Source organism: Gekko japonicus, unplaced genomic scaffold, assembly GCF_001447785.1.
Source record: "Gekko japonicus isolate JY-2015 unplaced genomic scaffold, Gekko_japonicus_V1.1 scaffold1319, whole genome shotgun sequence".
NCBI lineage: Eukaryota > Metazoa > Chordata > Lepidosauria > Squamata > Gekkonidae > Gekko > Gekko japonicus.
The window spans coordinates 82,006-91,798 of record NW_015160251.1 but is presented as its reverse complement, the minus strand read 5'-3'; the positions used below and the strand labels follow the sequence as shown (position 1 = coordinate 91,798).

General features: G+C 50.4%; 1 protein-coding gene across 1 annotated transcript in view; it reads right to left on the bottom strand.

The window, feature by feature from the left end:
- LOC107112962 (WD repeat- and FYVE domain-containing protein 4-like) overlaps positions 1-9,793 on the bottom strand; it is a 16,791-nt gene that overhangs the window by 4,294 nt on the left and 2,704 nt on the right. The window contains exon 3 of the mRNA XM_015414170.1: positions 5,321-5,430. Coding sequence (XP_015269656.1) covers positions 5,321-5,430 — 110 coding nt within the window. The remainder of the gene's footprint in view (positions 1-5,320; positions 5,431-9,793) is intronic.

Below are 9,793 nucleotides of genomic sequence, written 5' to 3'. Positions count from 1 at the left end.
CCCTTAGAGATGTCTGGTTAAAGGTACAGATAACAGATCAACAACATGCGTGTGGGGTAAGGAGAAGACCAGGGGGTGGAGATGGTTCACTCCAACTCCCCAGAATGCTTTTGTGGCAACTTCATCCAGGATCTTGACTACTTATTCCCTTTCCTGGTTATTCCCTTTGGTCACCTTCTAGGGGCCCCTGGCAGGTGCCGGCCCCAGGATGGCTCGGTCATCTGTCACCAAGGCTATCGGCTGACACATCTGAAATGGAAGGGAGGATGGGATTGTGCTTGAAATCCCCTACCACTGTCTCTGAGGTACGTGAGTTCCACATTGCATCAAGGGACACAGCACTGTGAAAGAAGTGGCGGAAGACCACGGGGTCTGCCCCAACAACCTGCGGCCCCAATTTGCAGGGCTGTGAGAGCAGCTAGCACAAGTCCTTTGTCCTTTGACACCATCATCGAGTCAGAAGGGCTGTAGCCCCTTGGACAAGTTCTGGGTTCCACTCTTCCCCCCCCCCATCGCCCATACAGAGAAGGTTCATCTGCCTTTTAGTGTGACACCTTTGATAAGCAGACATCTGGCTGCCAAATTTGCCAACGTGCGGCCTGAGTCAGGTCGGTGCTGCAAACGGCACTTGTCATTAGTGGGCTGGCATGGAGTTGGTATCTCCCCCCCCCCCCGACTGGGGGAAGCCCACAGTTTGGGGGGCCAATCAGACGCTGTGCGACTCAGAAGAAGGGAAAACGCCGATGGTCCTTCGGAGGAGGAAAGCCTCCGCCACCAGGTGGGACCGCCTCAAGCTCCCCATTATGTCTGGAACTAGAATTAGAACTTATCACCCTGACTGTAAAGAGATGGACACTCCGTGTGAGCTGAGTTCTGGAGACTGGTGAGTCCAGGTGCTCGGACTCAGCCTGGATCAGGGTTGCCAACTCCAGCTTGAGAAAATCCTGGAGGTCTGGGGGGGTGGTACCTCTGGAGGGGGAATTTTGGGGAGGATTTCCCCTAGAATCTATGGCAGTGGTGGCGAACCTATGGCACAGGTGCCAGAGGTGGCACTCAGAGCCCTCTCTGTGGGCACACATGGCATCACCCCAGCCAGGCCCAGACCATCATTAAAGTGTCGAATTCTCTGCCAAATAATTTTAAGTAAATGTAAGCATTTGGGATTGCTTTCCTTACTTTGTTTGGATCATCTTAAGTCAATGTATGAGTGGTTTTTTCTAAAGTAAAACCTCAGTATTCAGGTTAAATTGCCGTGTTGGCACTTTGCGATAAATAAGTGAGTTTTGGGTCGCAGTTTGGGCACTCGGTCTCTAAAAGGTGACTGATCTATGGTATACCATAGAGTTCATCACTGATCTATGGTATACCATAGAGTTTGCTTTCTGAAGCTGCCATTTTCTTACCACAGAGTTTGCTCTCTGAAGCTGCCATTTTCTCCGGGGAAAGGATTCCTGTCATCTGGAGATCAGACGTAATTCCAGGAGAACCCACCCGGAGGCTGGCGACTAGGGGTGTGCAAAAAAAATAATAATTCGGCCCTATTCGGATTGGCCGAATCGGGCAGAATCAATTTCGGCCAGCATAAAGACTCCTGCATGTCAATTTCGGCAGTAGGAGCCGATTCAGGAGTCTTTCTGCCAGCCGAATGTCAGTTTCAGCCCCATTATATCCTATGGGCCATTGAAGTCAATGGCGAAAACATACTTTTTCCCCACCATAGAGAACAATGGAGGGGATAGGGGTAACCTGTTTGGGGGCCCGTAGAATTGTTCTTGAAACTTGGTTGGTATCTTGGGGAGAGGCTCCGGCAGCTACCCTGCGAGTTTGGAGCCTCTCCCACAAAACCCCTCCCCTCCAGCCCCCAGAATATAACCTATGTTTTCGCCATTGACTTCAATGGCCCATAGGATATAATGGGGCCGAATTGCCACCGAAATTCGGCGGCAATTTGGCGGCAAGCCGATTCAGATCAGAGAATCTGAATCGGCCTGCCGCAGCCAGAAAGGGGTCCGAATGGGTCATTTTCGGGGGTGCATTCGGTTCGGACGAACCAAATACACATCCCTACTGGCAACCCTAGCCTAAATGATGGTTGCCTGTTCCACATGCTCTGATTTTAATGAGTCTGTGTTAAAGAGCCCACCTCCCCTCCAAAGCAGCCATTTTCTCCAGGTGAACTGGTCTCTGTAGGCTGGAGATGAGTTGTCATTCTGGGGGATCTCCAGGCCCCGAAGACCTTACAGTTCATGGCTGCTGCAGTTCATGTAGGCCCTTAGCCAGGATTTTGTGGCTTGTGGGGCAATTTCCCCTCCCCCATTGCCATAATGAAGGGGAGTGGTGCACGCCCCTCTCCCCTCCCCTCCTGCAAGATTGAAGGGGCCCTACAGCTGATAAGCGGGGAGCCAGAGGGCCCGTCGATCAGCCAGAGGGCCCTTTGAATCTTGCAGGAGGGGAGGGAGAGGGGAGCACCACCCCCGCTCCTTCTCAAGAGCATTTAAAGGATGCCTTTAAAAGCTTTTGGGAAGGAGAGAGGCTTTAAGGAAGGGGGCTGGCCCTTTAAGGAAGGGGGCTGGCCCTTTAAGGAAGGAGCCCTCAATATCCCCACTGTAGCTACGGGCCAGAATTCATGGTCAGCAGCGCATTACAAGCCGAGTTCCTGAAACTGCCAGTTCACACATGCACAGATCCGCGAGGGTCAGACTGGGCTCCATCACAATGGGCTGAAATCGTCATGTGCTTGTTGCATGGAACACAAGAGGTCAAGCTTGGGTCATTGCCAGGCCACCGTGATCGCTGGAATGGACCAAGCCCCACGGAGTCGCATTTCCATTGGAATTAAAACCCATTAGAAGAGAGCCAGGCTATAAATAAGCAACTGGCTAATGAGTATCTCCTTGATGTCTCTTCAAGGAGGTGCCCATTTAATCAGCGCAAATACCTGCGCTCTGCCCAAAGCGCGTGACTGACACGTTCTCATCTGCTTTTGCAGCTTTTATGAGAGTTGATGGTAATCTCCGGAGAAACAATGTGATTTGTAATAAAAAGGTTACCTGTATTCAATAAAAATAATATCTACATAGGAAATGTTGTTAGTGCCGCAAATCCGGTTAAAGATATTACCATCCGGAAAAAATGTAATTTTTTTGCCACTGTCTAATGCGTTTTGGAGGAAGTAATATACTTAAAACGCAAGCCTGTATTATTTATAAAGAAAGCAATAACTGATTTGCTGAATTCCTTATATTAATAACTTTATTTGCATATGTTTATATCAGAATTAATGGGTTTTCCTTTCTCTCTGAATGCAAAAAAACCCTGCACAGAACGGGAGATAAGAAAACCCAGGACAACTTTACATACTGTTGGAAAGAGAAAGCAACAACTTGTACCTCTTCCTTGCGCTACTAGATGGCGGGAAGCGTGCTGATCCAGGAGAAGGATCCAGAATTCAGAACATCTCCCAGACAGGAGCCCAAAGAAGGGCATTCTGTTGCGTCTGAACGGGTGCAAAGCAGGCAGCCTGGAGGCAAAACTGGGGGGATCAAGGAGATTTAACCCCCAGCCTTGGACAAGCCCCCTCTCTCCATGGCGTCTGGTGTCGTGGTTAAGAGTGGCAGGCTGTAAACTGGAGGGCCGGGTTTGATTCCCCACTCCTCCTCCGCATGAAGCCTGCTGGGTAACCTTGGGCCAGTCACCGTTCCCTTGGAGCTGTTCTATCCGCCACAGTTCTCTCAGAGCTCTCTCAGCCCCACCTACCTCACAGGGTGCCTGTTGTGGGGAGGGGAAGGGAAAGGAGATTGTAAGCCGCTCTGAGACTCCTTAAGGTAGAGAAAAGCAGGTACAAAGACCAACTCTTCTCCTTCTCCTTCTTCTTCTCCTCTGAACACAGGATGTTCCCAGACTCAGCCGGGCCTTAACCGTCCTTTGCCCTACCCGATCTGCCTCCCACGATATCTAACCTGGTCTGTTTCTCATACTTCACTTCTGTTTTGTTCTGTCCATCTGAGCAGCCTTCCTGCCCAGGGTTGCCAGCCTCCAGGTGAGGCCTGGAGTTTTCCCAGAATGACGACAGATTCCCGGACTGCCGAGATCAGTTCCCCTGGACGAAAGGGCAACCTTGGAGGGTGGACTCTCTATGACCATCGTACCCTCCTGAGGCTCCTCCCCTCCCCCAAACCCCGCCCTCCCAGGCTCCACCATCTCCAGGCGTTTCCCAGCCCAAAATTGGTTTGGGGAGGGAAGGAATCTGAGCGGGGTAGAATGCCACAGAGTCCACCCTCCAAAGCAGCCATTTTCTCCAGGGGAGCTGACCTCTGCAGTCTGGGGATTACCTGTAATACTGGGAGATCGCCAGGCCCCACCTGGAGGTTGGCAACAAAAGTGACATACAAGGATAAAGTTAATGCAAAAAAAGGAGGGGGGAATCCTCCGTATAATTAAACCTCCAAAAATACTCAAAGACAGGAAATGTACTGATTACAAATTATTTACACAATCAGCAATAACAAACATACCAAACAACCTCAATGCAAACCTTGAAATTCATACGGACAGACTGTGCAAATGGGGAAAGATCCAAGTTCGCAGGTCACAGAGCACAGGATTCAGACGGAAACTGCAAATTCAAAAGTCCGCTCCGTACACCAGTGGTACTTCAGGTGAGTAGAACCCTCTGTTCCTGAAGACTTAAAAAGCTCTGTTCCTACAGCAGCCTTGCAAGTTTAGCTGCAGCCGACGGTGGGGGGGGGGACCGGTGTTGTGGCACCTCGTTTCACCGGAGCGTTATCCAAGATGGAACTGTGACAACTCAACAAGAGCCAGAATGACTGCAGAAGTACCCGTGAAGCGGTTGCGGTTTCATCTTGGACAGAGCTCTGGTGAAACGAGGTGCCGCCACCAGTGTTCCCTCTAAGCTGAGTTAGTGTGAGCCAGCTCACAGTTTCTTAGCCTCTGGCTCACACATTTTTGTCTTCGCTCAGGAAGGATGGGGCTCCAGAGCAAACTAATTTAGGCAGTAGCCAAATCGCCCGCTCACAACTTTAATGCCAGGAGCTCACAAAGTAGAATTCTTGCTCACAAGACTCCACAGCTTAGCGGGAGCACTGGCCGCCACAACACCCCCATCCCCCATGTCAGCTGGAGCTAAACCGGCAGACCTACCTGGAGGTTGGCAGCCCTCGGGGACGGAGACGCCTCCCTTTCCTCCCTGATCCACTTGCAGAGTCATCCATAAAGTCAACCTGGGATGGTTTGGGGGGGGGGGTCGGTCACATTCACCATAATGGCTGCCACCGACCCTGCATGTGAACGACCCGCTTACCTGCAAGGAGCAGTAGATCTGGGTGAAGGGCTCTACGCGCACCAGGTAGGAGGCCACGATGATGGCGGAGGAGTAGTGGGTGCAGTAGTGGCACTGGGCCGAGAGGCTGCCTGCGGAAGAGTAACGGCGGGCTCTTTGAGGGCACGGTGGAAGGTGTTCCATGATCACGGTGCACCCTCAAGTTGCAACAGACTCATGGCCACCCCAGGACCACAGGGCTTTGAAGGTAAGGCTCCTGCCTACCTGAGGGACCGCCTTTCCCCACATGTTCCCCCAAGAGCACTACGGTCGGGGGCCCAAAACTTGCTGGTCATCCCGGGCCCCAAGGACATCAAACGTGCTGTGACCCGGGCCAGGGCTTTTTCGGTGGCGGCTCCTACCTGGTGGAACGAGCTCCCGGGGGAGATCCGGGCCCTGCGGGACCTTATGCAGTTCCGCAGGGCCTGCAAGACGGAGCTCTTCCGCCAGGCCTTTGAGTAGGAGCCGCCGCCCCACTATACCACCACCATCATGGTATCTTAAAGGATGCACGGACGAGGCCCGGAGGAAGATCCTGGAATATGTAAAGAAGGTCTGATAAGCTGTCGCCATTCCTGGGAGCACCACCTGGAACTGTGTTGATTCCATCTCGGATTATGATATCAGTGACTGAGCACCGTTGTTGTTTTTAAGTGTTGGTTGTTTTTATTACGTTTTAGATGTTTATTTATGGCACGGCTGACTACCTTGCCCTTGTGAGCCGCCCTGAGCCCATTGGGGAGGGCAGGATACAAATGTGAAAATAAAATAAAAATAAAAAATAAAGTAAGAGAGGAGCAGCGGTGGTTGGGCTCGCCTGCCTCTGCATAGCCACCTTGGTCTTCCTTGGTGGTCTCCCATCCAACTACAACCGTGGCTGACCCTGCTGAGCTTCCAAAATCTGTGCCGTCGAGTAGCAACTGACTTGTACAGACCCCCTGAAGTTCCACCTCACGGGGTTCTCAAGGCAAGAGATGAGTAGAGGTGATCTCCCATCACCGTCCTCTGCATAGCAACCCCGGACTTCCCTGGTGGTCTCCCGTCCAAGGACTGAACCAGGGCTGACCCAGCTTAGCTTCCAAGGTCTGATGATATCGGGCCAGTCAGGACTATGCCTCACACCCCAGAAATTACCCTCAAGTTTACGGCAATCGAGTCTGCACTCAGAGACTGTAATACGGTTTTGCTAGCTACCAAGGGGGGCAGGGTGAACACACATCAAGAGTCAATTTGGTGGAGTGGTTAAGACTTCGGACTCTAATCTGGGAGAACCGGGTTTGGTCCCTCACTTCTCCACATGCAGCTGCTGGTGTGACCTGGGGTCAGCCACAAGTTCTCTCAGAGCTGTTCTCTCGAGCGCAATTCTCAGCCCCGCCTACCTCACAGGGTGTCTGTTGTGGGGTGGGAAAGGGAAAGGAGATTGTGAGCCGCTCTGAGACTTCTTCAGGTAAATCCAATCCCTTCTTCTTCTTCTAATATAGAATCAGATCTTTGGTACCTCAAGGTCATTATCCGTATGAGGAAAGGTTAAGGCGCTTAGGGCTCTTTAGCTTGGAGAAACGACGACTGAGGGGGTGACATGATTGAGGTTTATAAGATTATGCATGGGAAAGAGCAGGTAGAGAAAGAGGTACTTTTCTCCCTTTCTCACAATACAAGAACCCGTGGGCACTCCATGAAATTGCTGAGCGGTCGGGTTAGAACGGATAAAAGGAAGTACTTCTTCACCCAAAGAGGGATTAACACTTGGAATTCACTGCCACAGGAAGTGGTGGCAGCTACAAGCATGGACGGCTTCAAAAGGGAATTAGATAAGCATATGGAGCAGAGGTCCATCAGTGGCTATTAGCCACAAGGTATAGCTAGGGGCTCTGGGGCAAGTGATGCTCTGTCATCTTGGTGCTGGGGGGGGTCAACAGTGGGAGGGCTTCTAATGTCCGGGCCCCACTGGTGGACCTCCTGAGGGCACCTGGTATTTTTGGCCACTGTGTGATACAGAGTGTTGGACTGGATGGGCCTTTGGCCTGATCCAACATTGGCATCTCTTATGTTCTTATGTTCTTATGTCAACTCAGACTGGTGGCAGCTCTCTCTCCAGGGTCTCTGGCGGAGGTCTTTCGCATCACCTACTGCCTGGTTGTTTTTAACTAGAGATGCTGGGGATTGAACCTGGGACCTTCGGTGTGCAAGGCAGACTCTCTGCCACTGAGCCACAGCCTCTCACTTACTGGCACAGACACATCCAGCTGAAATGAAATGGAGATGACTCTAGCCAGGGAAGAACAATAAAGCCAAAGTCATACCCAGGTCACAGAGAATGCAAGGCCAAAGGGTACAGAGTAACAGGAAGAGGCAAAGAGTCTGCCAGGATGGGCAGAAGACCAGAGGTGGGAAAAAACCCGCCGTGGATACAAGAAGAGTGTCCACTTGGGATGAGGTATCCTGTGTGGCTCTTCTGAGCAGCCAGTATCCATTTTGGCACAGGACAACAGCCACGACCACATGCTGTTGAAGCGACCGGGGAACCAGCTCTGGATAGGGATGGGCACAAACCGGGAAAATGAAGGTTCATGGCTCTCACGAACCACAAACTTCCACGAACCTTCCCGGTTAATGAACTGGTTTGTGGCTCGTGAGGTTCATCCTCCTTCCTTTCTGCTGGTGGTGGCTCCCCGAGGCCAGCAAAATGGAAGGGGGGGGACATCTTGCAAAAGCCATTTAAATGGATTTTGCAAACAGGTGAAGTCCAAGCTAAGTTCAGCTAAATGGATGCAAGCCGTTTCAGCAACCCCTCTCGCTCCCCTCCCCGCTTCCCACCACGAAATTATGAGGAGGGTTACGGATAGGGATGGGCACGAACCTCTAGTTCACGAACCAGCAACGTCCGTCATGAAATTAGGCTTGTGCCCATCCCTAGTTCTGAATGCTTGTAATCTCAAGAATTAATCACCACGTCATTTAGGGTGAGTGCCAGGGTACTGACCCGGATGGCTCAGGCCAGCCCAATCTCATTGTACCTCCTAAGCTGAGCAGGGTTTGATCATATTTCGTAAGCTAAGCAGGGCCAGCCCTGGTTAGTATGTAGATGGGAGAACTCCAGGGAAGCACAACGTTGCTACGCAGAGGCAGGCCACCTCTGTTCATCTCTTGCCTTGAAAACCCTACAGGGTCACCATCGTTCGGCTGCGACTTGATGGCACTTTCCACCACCAAGTGGCAGAGGAAGAGGATTTACGGTTTATTGCAGATTTCTTTTATCCCTGCTCGGTTTGTTGCTCTTACAAAGGAATGTGTGTGCTTCTGTTATCTTATTAAACTTCTTTTCATTTTGAACTCACTCTGACTGGTCTCTGTGAACCATGAAACATGCGTTGATCATGTTTACCAAGAGAGAGGCAGCTGTGATGGCAGAGGAGGCCGTCAGACCGCTCGGGCAGACATTTCCCTTCGTGGTCTGTCGTGGTGGTGGAAGTTTACCCAGAGGGAGTGTGGAACCCAACCCAGGAGCAGAGGAAGGGGAGCCCAGCCACCACCCCCCATATGGAAAGCCTGAACACCAGGTTGTGACATCACAGTAATGGCAACGAGGGTAGTCATAACATTCCCTGTGTGGTTATGTGGGGCTAACCTGAGGGCTGCTGTTAAGTGTGAATCACACCCTGTGTAATGATTTCAGTTAATTGGTTGTGTACCTTTAAATGTTTTGTTGAATATAGCAGAGTTAGAGAGTTTGGAGTTAAGAGTGTGAGGAATGTTTTGTTGAATATAACAGAGTTAGAGAGTTTGGAGTTAAGAGTGTGAGGAGAATTTGGCAGTTTGACTTCAGTTGAAGGGGTGTTCGGTTGGAGAAAGACTTCAGTGAAAGGAGTCTAATGTTGGCAGTTGGTGTGAGAGCTGACAGAAAGTTAGGTTGTTGGCACTTCGTCATCCAAAAAAAGTGGAATAAACAGACAATCAGGGCATTCTGAACAGAGTAAAGAGAACTGCCTAAAACTTATATTGTGCTTCATAACCACGTGAATGAGAGAAATTTGTAGTGGAAAGAATAGCTAACCTGAGGGATGTTGTTAAGTGTGAATCACACCCTGTCTTAAGCGATCTTGAATCTCAGAATCCCAAAAGTAGTGAACTGTAGTGTACTGTGGTGAAATCTTATTGAAGCAGACTGCTAACTTTATACCACTCCATCACAATCATCAAGGGTTAGTAAAATTTTATCATGTTAATGTGCAGCATATCAACTGTTTTCTATAACTAGGAATGTATGATATATATTTTGGTAGGCAGACACAATTTTATGTATAGTTGTAAACTAAGCTTATGTGCAGTGCAAATAATTTTGGAAATCATGCTCTGAACTTCATAAATTGTGCAGTACCTTCTGAAGAGCACGTTGTCAGAGCCACAATTTGCACATGAGACTGCCCGTAGTTCATTTTGTAAAATTTTGGAAAG